Here is a 19,602-nt window from a genome sequence, read left to right as displayed (position 1 = left end):
CCCTGCTCTGCTCCATTCTGATGCATCCAGAGCATTTTGTGTTACCGGTAACGTCAGGTTGGGGGTGCGAGGCTAGCGAGAGAGTGTAAACATAGAGCTCTCAGCAACTAGGGGAAGGGGAGACAGGTTTACTCCACACCAACAGTCCAGCCCATAAGTCAGAGAAAATATATCCTATATTTCATTTCACCTTTTTCCGTTTTGTCCCTTACGTGGTCACGGGGCTGCTGGAGCCTATCCCGCCCACTTGTGGGCGAAGGCAGGGGACACCCTGGACATGTCGCCAATCTGTCGCAGGGCAATATATACTATAGCTTTTTAGATTTTGGCTAAATATATTATAATCCTTATCAAAAGACCACTGGGAACGGATCGGGTGATCTTTAAATTCAAAAATGTTGCCTGAAGTTGTTTTAGAGCCGGTAAAATTTTATCTCAGCTCATTTCAAAGCAAAGAATTAACGTCATGTTACTTATTGAAATGACATATGTGTGTTTGCGGTTGTTTTTTTTTCGGCGCAGTTAAGAGAAACGCCGGCATCTTGGATGTCCACTCCATGACCCCCATCCGGAGAAACTGCAGCTTTGCAGACGACCTGGAGCTGGAGTCTGAACGAGACACTGAACTGTCTCCTGCCAGCTCAATATCACAGTGAGTTTACTGCTGATGAAATGCAATGAAGTTGCATTACACACAAATGGAGCATTAAACACTCTATTTATGGGCACAAATGCGGCAAGTAAATTTTAATGAGAAGGCGCGAGAAGGTCTGCATGCATCTTCTGCTATTTGTAATTAACCTTTCTAATGTGCCAAACCCAGAGGGCTCATGACTCTCTAATAAGGAGACTGGCTCGTGCTTTTGGAGGCTTTTGTACAGCCGGAGTCTGAGGCTGATATGAGGAAATGAGTGTTAAGTAACTGCAGTGTAATGTAAGTGCACAGTAAGTGAAACAAATGGAGCGACAGTTCTGACCCGTGGGACTTGCTTTCTAAACGACGGTGTAATGATGCGGAGTGAGAGCGGCATGCGGCGGCACTTTGGCGAAGACGACTGCTCCACTGACTTCAGACGATGCGAGCAGCTGCTCTCACGGAGCGAGGCCACATCAAATACCAGCATCATGGATTCTGCTCAGCATGACATTCACACCAATCTTTGACAGATTTATTGATGAGCTTCTTTTTTGGGGGGGGACTGGAGAATTTTCATATTATTTACAGCTAAATGACAAACATCCCCAAGCTCACTTTCCTGTTATACTATTCCACAATGAACAGGAATCTGAACACACCCAAACTTTTGACTTTTTGAGAGAATTAAAACAAAAAGGTGCAGAAAAATTCATTTAAATATGTGAGAAGAACAAAATTCAGCCTAATTTGTCAATGCGTTGATAATTTAGATGAGAGGTGCTCACAACTGTTCATCATGTGAGCTACAACTTTTCATTTGTACCGTATTTTTCTGCGTACTAGTCATGTTTTCTTTTTTTACATAGTTTGGCCGTAGGGCGACTTATACAGAGGCGCCACTGAAGCCGGGTTTATGCTTCACAGCGATCAGCCATCGCAACTTTGTTGCGACTGTCTGCGATAACTGCGCTGAACTTCTGGGTGGCTTTTATGCTGTTCAAGCGATGCGATTGTCTCCTGCGTTGATTTTAAACATGAAGGACAGCTCGTTCAGACACTGGCTGCATCCGTAAACCCGCAGGTAGACGATGAGGCAGAGGAGAAAGTGGTGTGTTCGTCCACTAAACAGAAGCAGACAATACAGAGGTGAAAAAATTTAAATTAGAAAATGAGGTAAATTGTATTCCGTAGTGCTACAAGATATGAGATGTAATATATCTTTCCAGTAACTTGCTCTATACGCGACCAGTACCGGTGGTTTGGAATTACGCTTATACTTATTTAAGTATAAATTACATTTTAGGTGTACCACTTCTTGAAAAGAGTGATGGAAAATGAGGCTCATTAGCAGCTAAAATCACCGTCAGAAGTCGGTCACTGAACTCTCACGTCTTTAGTTTAGGAGGAAGAAAATCTTCATATCCATTAGCAGAGTGTAGCTCTTAAGGCCCGTACACACCGGGACGAATTTCGCGCGCGATATTCGCCGACGTTTAACGCCTCGTGACTAAACAAAGGGCACCAATGTGAGTGTGCACACCGACGCGAAAAATGCAACGCGTAAAAGCGTCATTTTAAAAAAACGCTTCGGGTTCGTTTTTTTGGTTTGACGCACCGCGTCAAAAACTATTCGACCAATGAGAATGGCGCTTTTGCACACGTGTCTGGAGCTTCTGAAGTTACAGTAAAACACAACTTGGGGGCGCTCAAACACAAAACTGTCTTGCTGAGCACACATACGTCACGGCGAAGAAGATATACGCCAAGTAGCGTCTACACTGCCGCGAAGAAATAAGACGAAGAAGATGCACTCACTGACAGACATTCTAAAATATCCCCGAAAACCCTCATGATACATTTTCAGCTCTTGTACCAGTCGATAAAACTCCCCAAGTTCTTCCCTTCTCGTAACTATGGGATGTACCCAAAATCGACGTCTTTCCGCCGTCTTTCATCATTCTACAGAACAATAATTTCTTCATCACTGGAACTGGAGCTGGAGCTACTGGTGCTGGAAATATTCATGTTTTCTTTGTTTGATTCTGACAAGGGCATAAATACTTGCTCTCTTCTTCTGAGTGAAAAGCGACTTTAAGAAGCGTAAAGTTGCGCAGCACCACCTTGTGTACAGGGGTATTTCTGTTTTACATTAAGCACCATTTAATGTCAGGGAATGAAATTGCATGTTCACTCGGCTCATCGTCAGCGAAAATCGCCTGGGTGTGAACACAAAAAATGTGGCGAAAAACGCTGGCGAATATTCGTCCCGGTGTGTACGGGCCTTTAGTGTAGCATAGCAGGCATGTGGAATGACGTATGTAGCAGAGGATCTTTGATTGGTCGCCCTACATACAAATGTTGTACTTAATGATTTGATGACAGTTTTTTTTAATAGATTCTTTTTTCATTTTTGTTTTATTTTTTATTTTTGGTGGCCTACAATCTACCCAGACTTCCTGTTCCTACTACAGACTTCCTACCCCTGATCTAGACCATCATCACCTCATTAAAAAACACAATAACATATTTACTTTATTCATTGAGAAACTTCATCCGGTGTGGGCCTTGAGGTGGGTCTTTGGGCAAGACCTTTCGCGGTACTGCCTGACTATTTACCCACAGAAGGGCCCAAGTCTAGGTTGGTCCCCAGCCCGGAAAATAAAATACAGGGTTGTGTCAGGAAGGATGTAAAAAATGTAAAAATAAATAAATAAATAAAGACCAGCAACATTATTCATTGAGGAGGAAGAGCAAAATGTGTTTTTGTGTCTGTGTTTGTGTGTGAGAGAGAACATGTTAAACACAACTGAAACATCAGAAGACCACTTGAATGCATCGATTACATAATTGCTGAAGAATCAAGGTTACTTCCTTGTTCCTGGAGAACGTTTATATGACAAGAAAACTGTTAGTTAGACAAAGCTTTAAAGAAAAAAAATAAAAACCTTTTGGAGCATATCCACTAATTATAGATTTATGAACCTACTAAAGGGAAACGCTGGATAAGTTCAAAGCGAGTCAGCGATTCTGTGTCTGACCTCAAAATGAACTAGGCCGTTTCAGTTTCTTTTTAAAATCTTGTGATAGCACAGCTTTATGTTTGTTTCTCTCTTTTTAATCCGGTCTACAAGCTTCCAACACTGGTTTAAATATAAGAACAGCTCCCTGAAGGTTGTGTAGTTTCCTTTCTGGAAAGTGAGTTTTAACAAAGTGAGGCTACAATTCCATTTAAGTTCCTTTTTGTGAAGCACAACAAAAGCCACCTCAATGTACTATACAATGAAGTTATGAAAAATAGATGTATTTACTGATAGGGACAATTGAAGTCCTTCAGAGATTTCCAAACAGCCTGTAGGCATCAGATTTCTGTTGTAATTCCTCACACTGAGCAGGCATTTACGCTCCCTCAGATGTTAGAATCCCTCTAGTTGTTGTGATGCGTTCACACCGAACGCAATTCGCGACGTCAAATGCACGTCGGCCAAATTCTCTGCTCGCCGCCTGTCCAAAAAGTGTTCATGGCTCGAAGCCCCAGACGCATGTGGGAGGAGCTACTGCCAAATGTTTTTAGCATGATCACTACATAAAGCGGTGTCTGTGCATATTTCATTCACACTGCATGAAAGACACGGACGATGTTTCTTCTAAAGGGCTCCACTAAAACATCCATGTCTGAGTTCATGAGATCACTCACAGACTCTCCCAGGATGATGAACTGCACTCCCGCTGCGAGGGCTGCGTCTGAACGACGGCCGCTTCCGCTGTGTTTCCGTCTCTCTGCGACTCCGTTTAAAGGCTCACTGTCCCGCATTAACCCAAGAGGGGAAAAATAAAAACAAGAAGAAATCTTGAGGATCTTTTTATTATTGTCTCAATGAAAACAAGAAAAATGGTATATAGTTCAGGCTGCCTCCCCGAAGCGCAGCAGCTCTCTGTCTGGCCGCCTGAGGCCGGCACGGCGAGTGCGTTTGCTGCAGCTCCATGGGCCCTGCGACAATCTATCTGGGACAGGGGTCATCAACCCTATTCAAGGTTTTAAGAAAAGCCCACGTTTTATGCTCTTTTGCATATAATTCGTGACACAATGAAACTTTTAAATATTAAGATTGTCAAGAGGTAAATGTATTTGTAGTGCAGCATCTATGGGGAGACACCAGAATTACAGGGAAAATTAAACATTAATAGGGATTATCAATATGATTTCTAGTATTCCAGATTGACAAACCAGATTAAACAGTTTAACAGGCTGTAGTTTGCCCATCCCTGGTGTAGTGTTGTAAAATCACCAACATGTCTGTATGTAGCATGTTACAAACAAGTTCTAGAGATACTGTGAATGGTGTTAATAAAGTCTGACTCTTTTGTCTCGCCTAATGCGCTTCATACAGTAGTTCGGTGTCCCTTATATACAGAGCTCTAAATTTACAACCGCTCCCCTGACAAACACGAGAAAAACTTCAGTTTGGCGGGTAGAAAAACAGTCCCAGTTGCCACTTTGGCAGGTGAGACTTTGTTCATCAGCTCTGACAGGGGACTCAAACTCTCAACAGCGTCTGCTTCCTCCCCACTCGGCTACCACAAACAATCAACCCAGAGTCTGTTTAAACATTTAATTCTGACTTTATTGCACAGATTTAATCATCACATTTGCCACAGCAGGAGGTGCATTCATGGAATCTCTAGCATTTGCTCACACTGACCTCAACACGTCATGCTCCATGTCATTGTAACTTTTTGAAATGACTTAAATTCACAACTGCAACACAATGATCTGCAAGAACACACACAATAATGCAAAATGTTGCACATTTTTCAATAAACTGTATGCATGTTTTTCTAGACATGACACTTTTGGAAAAAATAAAAGAAAAATTCTAAATAATTAGTTTTGATTTTGTGAGAGAATAATCATCAACCCAAACTTAATAAACGAGAATGAGCGTCTTTAAAATTCATAAATTATGTAATGTTTTGCTAGTAGAAATCAAATTTGGTTGGTAGGCTTTGATGTTACCGGCCACCCCCGGCTCGTAACCCAAGGAGTTGATTTAGTGCCCTGCTAATATGTGACAGAAATTCAAAAATAGACAGTTCTTTAATGGTGCACCACATAATCTGTGCACCCTACAGTGTGTAACATATGTTTTTTTTGCCTTTTTGCTTTTTTTTTTTTTTTTTTTGTCATTTCAGTACAATATTCCTTTCATCTTTGAAACCATATAGCTGCTCGGCATTCTGTGTGAATTTGACCCAATGTAGTCTAAAAAAAGAACCTTTCCTTTGCCTTTTGAAGGTACACAACAGATCTGTCTCCGCAGAAGCTCTGGGATTTCCTAACTCACTCATTTGCTGCTTTTTCAGAGTAAATGACCATGATAAGTAACTGCTATTCAACAGTTCTCAGAACCTAATAATTGAGGCTAAATGCCTCAAAATCACTCAGTTCTCTGTGTGTTTTCAAAAGACTCCCCTAAAAAAATACAATAAAAGATTGGGCTTCATTTCTCTTACCATCCGTCACCGTGGCAACATCCACAGAAAGACAAGTCGGAAGGCAGAAGCTTTGATGTAGACTGAGCAGTAATTGTGAAGCAGAGACATGCTAAGTGTTTTCCTCTAAAGTGATGAGAGTTTGAGTATAAAAGCCGTGTCAGCCATTTTTTGATGGAGCTGCAATTTTTCAAAGCAATATAGGACTCTCAGATGATTGCTTTTTCTTAAAATATTTTCACAGGGTCATCTCCTTTTTGTGTGCTGCATCTCTTTCTTTTTTTACCTATTTTTTTTTTATACCAAAAAATTGCACTGCCTTTTAGAAAACTATTGTGAAAAGATTTTTGCTACAATCTCTCCACAGTTTAACAGAGTCTCACCGAAAAGCCATCCGAGTGGTCCAGAGAATGCGTTATTTTGTGGCCAAGAGAAAATTCCAGGTAACTATATATTTTCAAAACAAAAAAGCATTGTTAGGTCATATTTTGGAGGGAATAGGTAATGCTTTTCGTCACATGCATCGTACAGGGGTCGTGCTGCAGGTTTCTGGGCTGTCAGGGCCCGAAGAAGGTCATAGTTGTTCTCCTGAGGGTTGTAAATGTATGGCGTTTGGTAAATGTATTGTAAAGTATTTCTAGGGATTTAAAGGGTTGAAAAATTTGTAAAAATCCTTACACCTCACCTACGTCACGCTTACTTGAGCCTTAGTCACATGCATCCTTGCGGGCATTAACACGCACAGGGGCGGCTGGTTTTTGGGTTGCCCGTGCCCAATGAGGTTCGCAGAAAGGAAGCGGCCACCTTAAGGTACGACATGAAAATGGAATACACTTTTGTCGTGCATGTGGAAATGTACGGAGAGGTATTTGTGAGGCTAACGTAAGGTTGTACGCACTTTTGAAGTACGGGTAATGCTGTTGTACAGTGACCACGTGTAAATGCTGCATGCACAGGCTGTGCACAAGATGTGCACCGATTGGCTAATTTGCTCATTTCTAACAGCCAGATTCCACACAAGGGCTGTGCACTGTGCGCACACATAACACGTACCTTTCACTAGAACAGTGCTAACAGACTCCCTGCGTAGCGCATAGGATTCAGAGGTTTGAAAATCTTTTTAAAATACGAATGAGGTGCCTGTGTCGTCATCTTTACTCACCTTTACGTGTTGTTTAAGTGTTTGCTATAACCAGTGACCCACAGCATTGAAAAAAATATGCATGAACCTTCACTTCCTATCTTAAAATTATGTCCAGGTCACCTGCACACAGGTTTGCCCATTTTTCACTCCCAGATGCCCCATGTCCACCAGTCAGGGCAGTCGTGACTAAGGCACTTTAGTAAGTGAAATAATAGGTTTTTGTTATTGATTAGAGTTCAAGAACCCAGATGCAGAAAAAGGCTTGGGCACAAAAGGAGAAGTAGAAGCTTGTTTAATGACAGTATGGCATTGCATGGATGCCATTAATTAAACGAGTGTAAAGATAACTGAGCGAGTGTATTCAGTAACTGAGTGAGCGAATCTTACATTTTACAACTGGACAGTTGCAACCCTAACTGAGCGGCGCTCCTGCGCGCTCGCTGGGTTTGCACACAGTGTTCAGGGGGTGTGTTTGTCACTTGGGGGCGATAACCTTTCTGGTTGATCTGATTGGCCGAAATTTGTATGACAAATCTGGCGAGGCAGCGGGGCTTTCATTTTTTTAGAGGCTTTGATTAAAAAAAAAAAGGCACAAAAAAACCCTCTGCACTCTCTTGCCGCTCCCAAGTGATGAAAACACCCCCTGAACACTGCGCGCAAACCCGGCGAGCGCAGGAGCGCCGCTCATTTAAGATGGCAACCATGCAGTCGTAAAATATCAAATTCGCTCACTCAGTTCCTGAATACACTCACTCAGTTATCTTTGCCCTTGTTCAATTAATGGCAGCCATGGATCAGTAAATCAAAACTAAGGAGCAGCGTGTGCAACATGAATTGATAACTAAACAGCACACAGAATGCCCCCACTCTGTGAAATGAAACCTAAAAAGGCAGACAACTTAATCAAATAACAGGGTGCAGCTGTGAACACCTCCAGCAGGAAGCACAGGTGAGTGGGCGGGGCAACAAGGAAAAGCCACACAAGCCTGCACAAGCTTAGGAAGAGGAAACCAAGAACAAAACGAGCAGAGCGTGTCAGTTTTTTGGGTTTTTTTATCATTTAAGGCAGAAAATTTCACAATTACAAACTCTAAACTAGAAAAATGCGTTTTTTTAATACTTAAAAGATTGGAAATGATCTAGTAAGGAAAAGGGCTGTAGAGAAAAAGTGGGTGCTGACACTTTGAGTGTTGCTTAGACTGATAAAACAGAATTATGAGATGAAATAAGCTGCAGTGCTTTTAGCATCCCTGGTCCCAAGAGTCAATGTATCTTAGAGTTAAAACACTCCTAGGCTTGGATCAACATTAAATTCCTCTATTTAAACTGGCAAAAGCTTAAGCATGTTTGACATAAAAACCTTATGGCAGCCATTTATGACAAATCCTGGGCCGAATATACGGCAGACTTTGAAATTGTATAACATAAGCCACTGAAAGAGCAGGAGGGAAGTTGAGACTGAGAGCCCTGCAGAGACAATCTGCAGCTTAAAACATTGATGTGCTACAGCAGCGTGGGTGATGGTGGATTGTTACCAAAGTGTCCAAACTGTCAGGCTGAAAGCAAGCCGAACATTTGTAGCATCAGCGGTGCAAAGGTAGCGTTGGAGCGGCTGAATTAAACATCCTCAACGTGGTTGTTTTATCAGATGTGTAACAGTTGTGCTACGTGACGGAAATGTTCAACATTGAAGAGTAACGAGTTAGTGTTTGGCTGGAAACCTCACCTCTGTAAGCACACAGATGCAGAAAGGGAAACGGCACCTCTGCAATGTCTTGATGGAGCATCAGAACAAAAATAAAGACTGCCAAGAGAAACTGGATGAAAGCTCTTGTGTTTAACAAGAGCACTATAATGGGATGCAATATTAATTTGACCTTGTGATTTTTCTTTCTCCTGCAGCAAGCCCGAAAGCCATATGATGTGCGGGACGTGATCGAACAATACTCTCAAGGTCACGTCAACCTCATGGTGAGGATCAAGGAGCTTCAGAGAAGGTGCTTTTTTTTCTTATTCCTTTAAATGACATCCCCCCCGAGTATATTATGGTGGTAATACAGAAAGTTTGGTTTTACGGAAGCTGGCTCAACAAAACAACAAAAAGGATCAGAAGGTGAAGATGAAAACTGTGTTTTTGGTGTTTCTAACGTTCATTTTTTCTGCTAACGTAGAACGTGTATTAAGAAAATTAATCTTAAATTGCCTTTTTTTTGTATTTTTTGTCCAAATTGTTGTAAATCAGAAGCAAACCTAATAAATGTGGTTGAAAAAGAGCTTCTTTGTGATGTGGAAAATATGCCACAAGCAAAAAGGAGGGGAAGAGGGGGCGGGGTTGCTGCGTGTCACCAGTCCCAACAAACATTTTAGGGAAGACTTTTTACTGCGGCTCTCCACAAACTACAGTTTGTCCTAGGAAACGACACAGGTTTTTTGATTTTGGATAAAAACTGCATAATCATAGTTAAATGACCCCAGGGAAAGCTTTGAAAAAGATGATCAGCGCTGGACTTTAAAGGGCCTATACCATGCTATTCTTAAGTCTTTTATAGTAAACAATATCTATTTATATGTATTTGGCACACAAATATTAGCTATTGTCGTGAGGGTTTTTTTTTCCTACCCAGAAGTAAGACTCCACGATCTCTGAGCCATCTCCTTTCTCTCCTTGTGGGTGCCGCTCATATCTCCGTCATCTTGGAGTCGGCCTCAGCAGCGTGTCTGTGTTTCACCAACAAAAACAAACGTGTGTACTAGAGCTGATATTGTGGGACAAAATCCCCCGGTGGCCGCGTCGCAAATGAATACAATTACAATGCAGTATTCTTTATTAACAAAGAACAGTAACAACTTACTACTACCTATCTAACTAATGAACTAACTACATAGGTGTTGTAGAATGACTATGTGTATGTGTAATACCTAATTTCACAGGGGTATGCGGCCACATAACCCCCCCACACACACTAACACACAGACATGAATGCACATAATAAAACATCCCATCCACCCCTCCTAAGGCTATCTAAACACCCACACAACACTTTTATTGTTTAAATGTATAAATCTCATTACTTATCTGATTGGATATGACGAAGCAGAACATGTTTGTGAGCCATTTTCAACCGTATATTGCCTCAATGATTCCCCAAATTTGTGTGGTGAAGGCCATTCAGAAGGATCTTCTGAGTAATGCCTGGCCCCAGCCTTCTCCTCTGTACCTCTCTGTTCATCAGCTGATCATCTCTCTTTCTTTCTATCATCATCATCTAAAACCTCTCTCCTCATTCTTCTCTGTTGGGACTGACTTGTCATATATGTTTGCACTTGTTTTTTCAAAATGGTTTAAACCAGAATGAGCATCTAGGTTTTTCTGACTTTAATAGTTGAATTATTCCTACCTGAAGTCATCTTTGCTCTCTTTGGTATCAGATGCATCACCAGCCTCATGTCTGTCTCCTTCACCTCTTGCCTGTGTTCTTCTCCACTAAACCATACCGCCAAGCGACGGTAATTTTATGTTTAAGATAAATTTTGCTAATGCATGTTTTTTTTTAAATTAAGAATATCTATTTGAAAATGACTGACTTGGTATGAACTGGCTTTGCCCTGAACGTCCACCATAAGACCAGCCTGTTTCTTTCCTCCATCTGTCCTGATTCTTTTTCTCTACTCTCGTCTTTCTCTCCATCCTCACAGCTATATGATGTAAACTTTATGTTAGAAAAATTTTAAAAGAATACAGTGACTAAACTATATATAAAAATAGAAACGTTTTTAGTTTAAAATTATATATGTGTTGGAAATCAGTTAGTGGTGTAATAGAATAAAATATATTTCTGTAATGTTGTCAAACATCTCTAAATGTTCACCTAAAATCCAAAATGTGGTTCACCCAAAGTGATATTAAAAGCAAAAGGCTGTAAACCAAACAGTCCCTCAAAATGACTATTTTATCAATATAAAAGAAACAAAAACCACATCTAACCCACCATCACACATATTTCTCCCTACTCCTGCCCATAGGAGCAGCTTTTATCATCATGTAGTGCTGTAACAGTCATAGGATAAAAACGTTTTCAGTGTTTTGGTACATCTAGTTAAAGAAATTATGTCTGTCTGAAACAAAATCAGCACAAAAAGATCCTTTATTTTTTCTTTATGATTATTGATGCTGTAAATCCTGCTCAGTACAGCTGCAAAGCATTTGTGACCATTTTACTACAGTAGCTTTAACCTGAATGTTTTCAAGCCTGTTTTTAACACTGCTAACATATCTGCTGTCTCTCAACCATTTAAAGAAACTTTTCTTCATCCTCACCACATCTTTGTCAATCTTGTGTTTTCTGTTTTGAGCCCCAGATTGTTTTTTCTTTTGCCTCTCCGTTCAAAGCACGCTGTCATCAGATGATCACACAATTCAAATGAAAACAATCAGACGCGCACGTCTCCACGACAGCGCACTACAGCACGTTGGATTGCGCTCTCTGTACAAGACCCGAGGGGGGGAGGCGCGGCTGTGGCGGGGGCACCAGATCAGTTACGATGTGCTTCGGTTACTGATTATATCAACGTCTGTGAAATAAAAAAATACGGACTATAAAGAATTTTCACCACTTCGGTTTGGGCCCCCTTTGGACGGCGCCTCTATGCCACGCATATGCTGCACACCCACTTTTTGCGCCCTTTTGTGTTAGGGCGCTGCCTGTGTAGGAGGAAGGAGCCCACACAAGTGTGTTGGGGGTGCTTGTTGATTGTTCTGCAGCGGACCGCTCTCGAGCTGCATGCAAGGCTTCACCTGTGCTCTCTGGTACAGACATCTTCTCAGAATATATTATTGCCCAGTAATAAACAGACTGCAGACACTGTCACCTTTCCGGCCATGAAACCTGACACCCATGAAGAACGCGGGGCAGGAGGCTCTGCCTTTGTTTATAGAGACACGTAACATTGCGCTGCGCAAAATAGTTCCCAAATAAAACATGTAGTGATATTCATTGCATTGAGTGTTAGCCTGGGGGGGGGTGGGGGTGGGGGGTGCTGGCAGGGCAGACTCCTCCTGGAAGGGGCGGTTCCTCACTTTCCTACGTCACAATGTGAGAACCCGCTCGTTCTCATGGACTGGGAGGGGCTGGTGCTCAGAGTTTTTTGTGAAGGATGAACATCATAAATACACTTAAAGGCTCAAATACGTGATTTTGCATGATATAGGCTTTTTAAACTTTGCAACTTTGAAAGATGTAAATGCACATTTGACTATTTAAAGTCTTCCATGCAAAGAAAACAAATTGTACTAGGTTCAAAGTACCTTTAAATGAAATTGAAGCCATGAGTGGTGCTACTGGCCTTCGCCACTCCCCCAATACCCCCATTTTACCTGCAATTCACTGGTTGAGATGCTACTTCAGGCCCCTTACTCTCCCCCTCTGCCTCGCTGCTCTGAGCTTCATGTGACAGATTTTTTATTATTTTTCTTTTCTGGTTTTGTTTTTAACTGTAAAGCACAAGTATGAGAAGCGCTTTTTTATAAATAAAGTTTATTATCATTAATTAAGTTTATTTAAAAAATGCTTTTCAAAATGAAAGCTTTCCTGTTTCTTTTAGCTCCATAGCAACCATTGTGTTTTTTGTTTGCCTAGGGGTGACGGACAGGTTTATGTATTTTTTAGAAGAACTGGTAAAAGTTAACTTTGGGATTTCCTTAGCAACAGAGGTTTTTGTCAACCATGCCAAACCTTATCCATTAAATACAACTTTGATGATGGCTGTTGACTTCACTTGGTGGTAAGTGGGTCAAATTTTGGGAAGATCACTCAAACAAAAGTTTTCTTTTCTTACATTGTATTAAAATATGAAAATAGCCAAATTTCAAACTGTACTTCAATATGGCCACCACGACGTAGCTCCTGTGGCCATATCATAACTCAAAATCCCCCTTTGAAAACCCCGGAAATGCCTGTTTTGGTTTCAATAATAAATATCGAAATATTTTTGTTTGTTTTTTTATCTGCATAAGAGATTTTGTGGGGCGGCCGTGGTGCAGGGGTAGGGCGGTCGACCCATGATCGTAAAATTCCAGGTTCAATTCCCGCCTTGCACGCTCATGAGTCGATGTGTCCTTGGGCAAGACACCGAACCCCACCTTGCCTCTGGTGGGAGGTTGGCGCCAGTGTTCGGCAGCGGAGCTGTCAACAGTGTGTGAATGTAAAGCACTTTGGGCCTTGTAGGTAGAAAAGCGCTATATAAGTATAACCCATTACCAAGAGATTTTGTTCCCCCTCTCTTTGTTTTTGACTGTTTCAAATTATTGCGAGTTTTCAAGCATGCAACAGATTTAATTTTTTACTCAAACCTGCAACAAGAAAGAAGATTTGCGCACTCTAGAGCTCTAAATATTCTCAAACAAAATGAGGTCTTAATTTATACATATCAAAAGTCTTTGGTTATTACATATTTTGTGTTGAATCCATGCAGGATTTATCATGCATTTACATGTTTTCAGCACCCTTGAAGGATATTAGATTCAATAATGGTAATTTATTTTAGAAACTCTAGCTGGTACCAAAGGTTCCTGAGGACTGAAAACATTAGATGTAATTAAAGAGGGATTCATTTCTGACTTCATCATTGTTTTTCTCAGGCTGGACCAGTCTTTAGGGAAGATGACTCTGTTTCAGACAGGAACAGGTAATGAATCCCACCACTTCATCACTGTGACACGATCTGCAGACCTAATGCCTGTGCTTTCCATGAAGACAGAGCGAGAGACAAAGGCAACAATTCTATTGGATCCAGACTCAACAGGATGGAGGACAAGGTGAGACTGAAAGTGACGCTCACTCTCCTTCAGTTTTCATTCATGTCATGTATAGAATTTTTTTTTTATTCTGAAAGTAAAAGGTTTTTCTTAAAAACCCACTCTGATCATCTTTTGGTCTATTTTAAAAAGCATTCCCAGTGCTCTTTTCATTTTAATTTGCAGTTTTTAGCCAAAATCTAAGAAAATAGTTTCTGCAGAGCAGCAGGAGTTTATTAGAAATCCACCTCTGAAATGTGGGGTCGGACGCTAAGCGACCCCGCCCCCCTTCCCCTCTCTGTTGCTAAGAACTTGTCTCACCAAGCATATTTGCCATGATACAAATAATCCCTTTTTTAATCTGAATTTAATTGTCTGCTCCTAATTCACAATGATTTGATTAAAGACAAAAACTCAGATAAGCAATGTTAAGCTTACTTGTCTTACTAAATATCCTCCATCTTGAGAAAAATGCTACAATAACATGTCAAAAACACAATTTTTAGCGGAAAGGGTATTTAAAGAAATTTGAGAGGATAAAAAAAAAAAAACAATACATAAAGGCAGCATTTGCCATTTCCTTATGACAAACTATATTTATGCTTTACCAGAGATTGAGGTTGGTCCCTGTAAACATACGTCTGTAACCACTATATTTGATCTGTATATTATAACAAAGAAATTTGTTTAAAATTTAAATTAAAAAGTTTACAAGGCTGTTGCTGCTTCTTGAACAAGTAAATAATGGATAATTCCAGAGGACACATCCTGTGTCCTCCATTGAGGACACATCCTGTGTCCTCAATGGAGGACACAGGATGGTTGCTTCAGTGAAGACCATTAATGTTTAGAATCAATACCTCATAGGGCATTATGCTGCCTGTCCCATGCTCACTTATAAAAGAAATAAATATCAAATCAATTATTAGCACTTTAATCTAGTCATTTTTTTCGTTCAAATGACTTTTCACATGGAGCAATCCATGCGTTGTCGTGTGACGCGTTGTCATGGTAACGGCTGCCGAGCCTGCACCGACCTTGCACTGCTGCAGTGAAGGAAAGTGACTTATATACACTATACATTGTGTTAACCGATACAAAGCAGCATTTCAGAGGGAAAGTTCACCGCTTACCACTTTTTTTTGTCCAGATGGTAAAGCAAACATTTGTTATAAAGAAATAAAGTCTACAAGTAGCTTCCTAGATCACTTTTATTGCAAGAAATATCTACCATTCACTCTAAGCAGTAAGAGTGTTTAAACAGTTTCTTTCATTGATTCTTAACCAAATTATTAAAAAACAGGCATTCACTCTGTATCAAGCATTAAGAAAAGCAAGAAAAAGAGGCAGGCAAGGAACTATTTAAAATTCAAGGCAACATTTCCGTTGATGTCAACATTTGATAGAGATCCTGGCATGTCCATCATTGAGTCATTTAAAGGACAGAGATCTTTTCTATTATCCTGCTGTTGTGATAAACTGTGAAATAATGGGTGTCAACCAATGTTCCATGGCTCTGGTGTTCCAACTGGCGTTTAGGCCAGCGCAATAATACAGATCATTTAGGTTATGTGACCAGAACTTATTTTTTAGTTAGTCTATTATCAGTTTTTATTGGACACCCTGCAGCCAATCAGGATTAAGAATTTATGTGGATCATGGTATAAATGACTTTAGATTTTGTGAGCAAACTCAACCATGTCACATTGTGTAGCTCTAAAGCCACGGATGCACCGGCCATGTGATGTGTTCAAGGTGCTAAACGTGCATTGTTGAACACAAGTAGAGCCCATAGTGTTCACAATGGACACTCAGAGATTTTCTTTTTCTACTGGTTACTAGCGCACCTCCGCCGCCACAGTTGAAGAGGTTTGGTGGGAAATGTCGTGGCCGTCAAAATCTGAGGAATCTTGCTCCAGACTTTTTTTTCACATCTCTATTCTGATAAATATATATATTAAATTCTCCTCCATGATCAATTTTCCAACGATTGACTGATCCGTGAATTAAAGGAGGTCACTTGGTAAAGGTTCAACTTTTTAAGTTTTTTTACGTAGAGCCTGAAAGGGGTCGTAAAAACTTGAGTAGCTTCACATGAACGAGAGAGTTTTGAACACAGAAGCCCAAAACGTGCACGTGTGTTTGTTTACGTGAATTTTTCCTTTTGACCCCACGTGCTGAGGGAACATGGCTTCAAAGCCTTCTCTCCGATTTCTGCTTTGCCTTCTTCAGATCTCTCACATGGACCAGACTTTGACCCTCATCATGGAGTCCCTCACCTTCCTGCTTGACCAGAGGGAATCAGGCGGCGGGGAAAGTAGGGGCAGGTCGAGGCCCCGCCTTAAACGGACGGGTAACGTTCTACCCAATCAGGAAAGCCTACCAACCTACGAGCAGCTGTCTTCCTCCCCATCGCCGCTTTCAAACACAACCGGCCCAGCGATGGACCCTCCCTGCTGCTTGACTGCCAGTCAGGATGAGAGCTGCTGAGACTTGAATACAAGCACTTTCTCTTGTATCTGTTTGATATCATGGAATGTGTCTATTTATCCACCTTCTTTAATACCGAGCTGCCAAAGCTTTGCTGAATGTAGAGTACGCTGATCAGAGCATTTGGGTCAGCAAGGCTACGAGCAGCAAAACATGCTGTGGAATTTGTTTTCATTATGGGTTTTTATTGTATATTGAGTTTTATACTCAAAAATATTTCAAGAAAATGCCAAACACACTGCACTGTGCTGCTGTTTTTCTATGCAAAAGTTTTGACAACTCCGGTGCAAAACTTTGAGTTGGGGTCATTCACGTTTTCCACAGGCAGAATGCTGAACATGATTATAACTAGAGTAACTAGATTACTTTTTTTTTTCCTTTCATGGTTTCAAAATAACATGAAACCAAAAGCATAGGGATTACACATTCAATAATCACCAACACCCTCTTTTGACAAGAATCCCAACTTGTGAAAATTCGTTTGACAAAAACTTGTCAGTTTTCTGTGAGGTTTTACAGCAAACTTTCTCTTTGATGAGGTTTTGCTTTTTGTAAAACCAATTTCCAATCATTTTTGCACCTTTCCCCAAGGACTTTTTAGAGGTTTTTTTTAAGGTGTTTTATTGAGCTTTCAATGATAACCTTCATCTCAGACCTCTATCCGCCAAAGATTATTCTCTCTACAAAGAAAAGGATTTCTTCATCACAGCTAATGAAAGCAATTTTTGCCTCCTCTTGAAACTTTCCAACCAAATAAATATGACAAAATGTTATTTTGATGAACTTTTATGTTAATCATTTTTACACTACTCAGCATTAACAGCAAACCCTCTTGTCAGTCTTGCATCGTTAACCCTACATAAACATTTGTACCATATTTTATACACTCATTTCTAAGGCCCCTATCCCATCAGAATGATCCAAACTTTCCATAACCCTTGTGCTATCCTAGGCACTTTAACAGGAACCTTTTTTCTTCAATGATTTGTGATCTTCACTGGTGTCCATGGATTACATGCAATCTTTCCACCTTTATCCACCTTTTTTATGGTAGGGAGAACACGTCAATGTAAGGGTGGGGTCATAAGATAGCACAAGGGTAAAAAACGCCACTGTATGTACCTTGGTCCTTGGTTTTCCGTCCTGTAGTTCATCATTAGTCCACTGGGGGACAGTAGAAGGTATTTTTTTGCTCATTTCATAATGGCTGCCTCCGTAACACTTGTGGCGGGAACATGTAGCTGCACTTTATGGTGACAATAACTCAACAAGGGTTATTAATTTTTTTTAAATGACCACTTGCTGAGTTGAAAGAATGCTTTCGTTTGTTGATAATTAGTTCTTGGAATGTGTGGATCAAATTTGAGACAGCAGGTAAATAAGGTGCTTTTTTCATGAAGAATCATGTCAATATTTTTGCATTATTTTTACATTTAACAAATATTTTTGTGAGGAAAAAAAGCCAAATCATTTATCATAATTGACACTATAACTCATAAAAATAGTTTTTTTTTTTTTGAATAGCATCATAATCCAAAAAATTGACTTAATGTCAATTCTTTGATGTGATGAGCTTTACCAGGTTCAGCATAAATACAATCATTTAAATGCAGACTAAACACCTACATGAAAGCACTTTCCTGTCTTCTTATAGACTCTCTGACTCCCAAGGTGCTCAGCAACAGTTTGAAGAGTTTAAAGGTTGACATTTCAATCATTGTCAGCTAACAAGCTGCAGTTCATGTTAAGGTTTTGGCGGTTTCTATAGAACTTGACCAAAGTTCTACAGGTTCATTACAGAACAAAGATGAATGACTATTGCATTGCAAAAAAAAAAAGTTTTTTTTAAATAAAAATTCCAATGCATGTGCATCGTTATAGGTATCAAGTTTTAGCTGTTAAAAATATATGTAAATAAATAAACATATCCAATAATATAGCCTACGATTGTATTCTAAGTCATGATATGGAGTGCTATAAGTTGGTACATCTACATTGGGGGCAATTTCCAGTCATGTCATGTCCCTATTGCACCTTGATTTTGTTTATCACTTGTGCTATCCTAGGCACTTTAACATTGGGAGTGGGGTCATTTAGACCCCACAAAACAGTGCACTGAACCTTTTTTCGTCAATGATTTGTGATCTTCACTGGTGTCCATGGATTACATAAAATCCTCTTCACCTTTATCCACCTTTGTCATGGTAGAGATGACACGTCAATGTAAGGATCGGGTCATCTGGACCCCATAGGATAGCACAGGGGTTATATATATATTTCAATTTCCGTGGATCCAGTCATACATGTTTTTGTTCAACATCTATTTTCAATTTGACATAAATGTATGTATTAATGTGTAGAACCTAGTGCCTTATATTCAACTATTTCTAAACCCACTAATGTTTGGGTAAAAATCCTTCAGTGGTCTTTGTTTATTTTACTTTTTTTTTGTTCAGAAGAATATCTCTATTGCAATAAAGGATTATGCTAATTACTCTCTAGTGCCTTTAAGGGAGCCTCTAACTTGAAAGTCAAATAATCCCTTTTATGATCTGAAGTTTTTGTTTCTTTTGCTGTTAGTTTAGTCAAAGAAAGATTAAAGTTCTGCCTTAAAATCAAGAGTTAATTGCTAACTGTTTTTTTAAAGGATGAATTTGCATTTGAAGAATCAAATTTGAAGATCATGGTAGTGTTGGCATTAGCTGCAGAATAAATTTTCACTTTAGGAATCCTAAAGGAGGGAGTGACTATTTTATATGTTCTGTGGCTTATGAAAAGAGCTGAAGCCGTGTTTTTAACATCAATGACCTCTACATGGCAGATGGTGACCTTTCCACTGCTGACCACCAGTGGGGTGTCCATACATTCCTTAACAGGAGTGTCCAAGAAGGATCAAGTGAACATCTGCCTTTGGTAACTGCAACAATGGGACAGCAAAGTGTGCTGAGGGTGTTTGGCCTTTGTGAGGACCAGGATGTGGGTGAGGGGGAGACTCACACTGCCTTTAACGGACAGAAGATTTCAAGATGTCACTGTGAATCTTCCTTT

The 19,602-nt window shown here is 40.3% G+C and overlaps 1 protein-coding gene across 6 annotated transcripts in view; it reads left to right on the top strand.

The window, feature by feature from the left end:
- The window catches only part of kcnq1.1 (potassium voltage-gated channel, KQT-like subfamily, member 1.1), an 84,313-nt gene extending 65,140 nt beyond the window's left edge, over nt 1–19,173 (top strand). For 2 of the 6 annotated variants that reach the window (XM_078945025.1, XM_023952475.2), the window contains 6 exons: nt 523–652; nt 6,495–6,570; nt 9,174–9,268; nt 13,909–13,955; nt 14,024–14,085; nt 16,297–19,173. In XM_078945025.1, coding sequence (XP_078801151.1) covers nt 523–652; nt 6,495–6,570; nt 9,174–9,268; nt 13,909–13,955; nt 14,024–14,085; nt 16,297–16,554 — 668 coding nt within the window. In that variant the 3' untranslated portion in view covers nt 16,555–19,173. The remainder of the gene's footprint in view (nt 1–522; nt 653–6,494; nt 6,571–9,173; nt 9,269–13,908; nt 13,956–14,023; nt 14,086–16,296) is intronic. The other 4 variants (XM_011487602.4, XM_078945027.1, XM_078945026.1 and 1 more) reach the window with 2 other exon arrangements.
- The last annotated feature ends 429 nt before the right edge of the window (nt 19,174–19,602 follow it).

The sequence above is a fragment of the Oryzias latipes genome, chromosome 3, assembly GCF_053564925.1.
Source record: "Oryzias latipes strain Hd-rR chromosome 3, Olatipes_Hd-rR_3.1".
NCBI classification, from domain to species: Eukaryota; Metazoa; Chordata; class Actinopteri; order Beloniformes; family Adrianichthyidae; genus Oryzias; species Oryzias latipes.
Note: the sequence above shows the minus strand (reverse complement) of the source record. Positions and strands in the feature narration are given on the sequence as shown.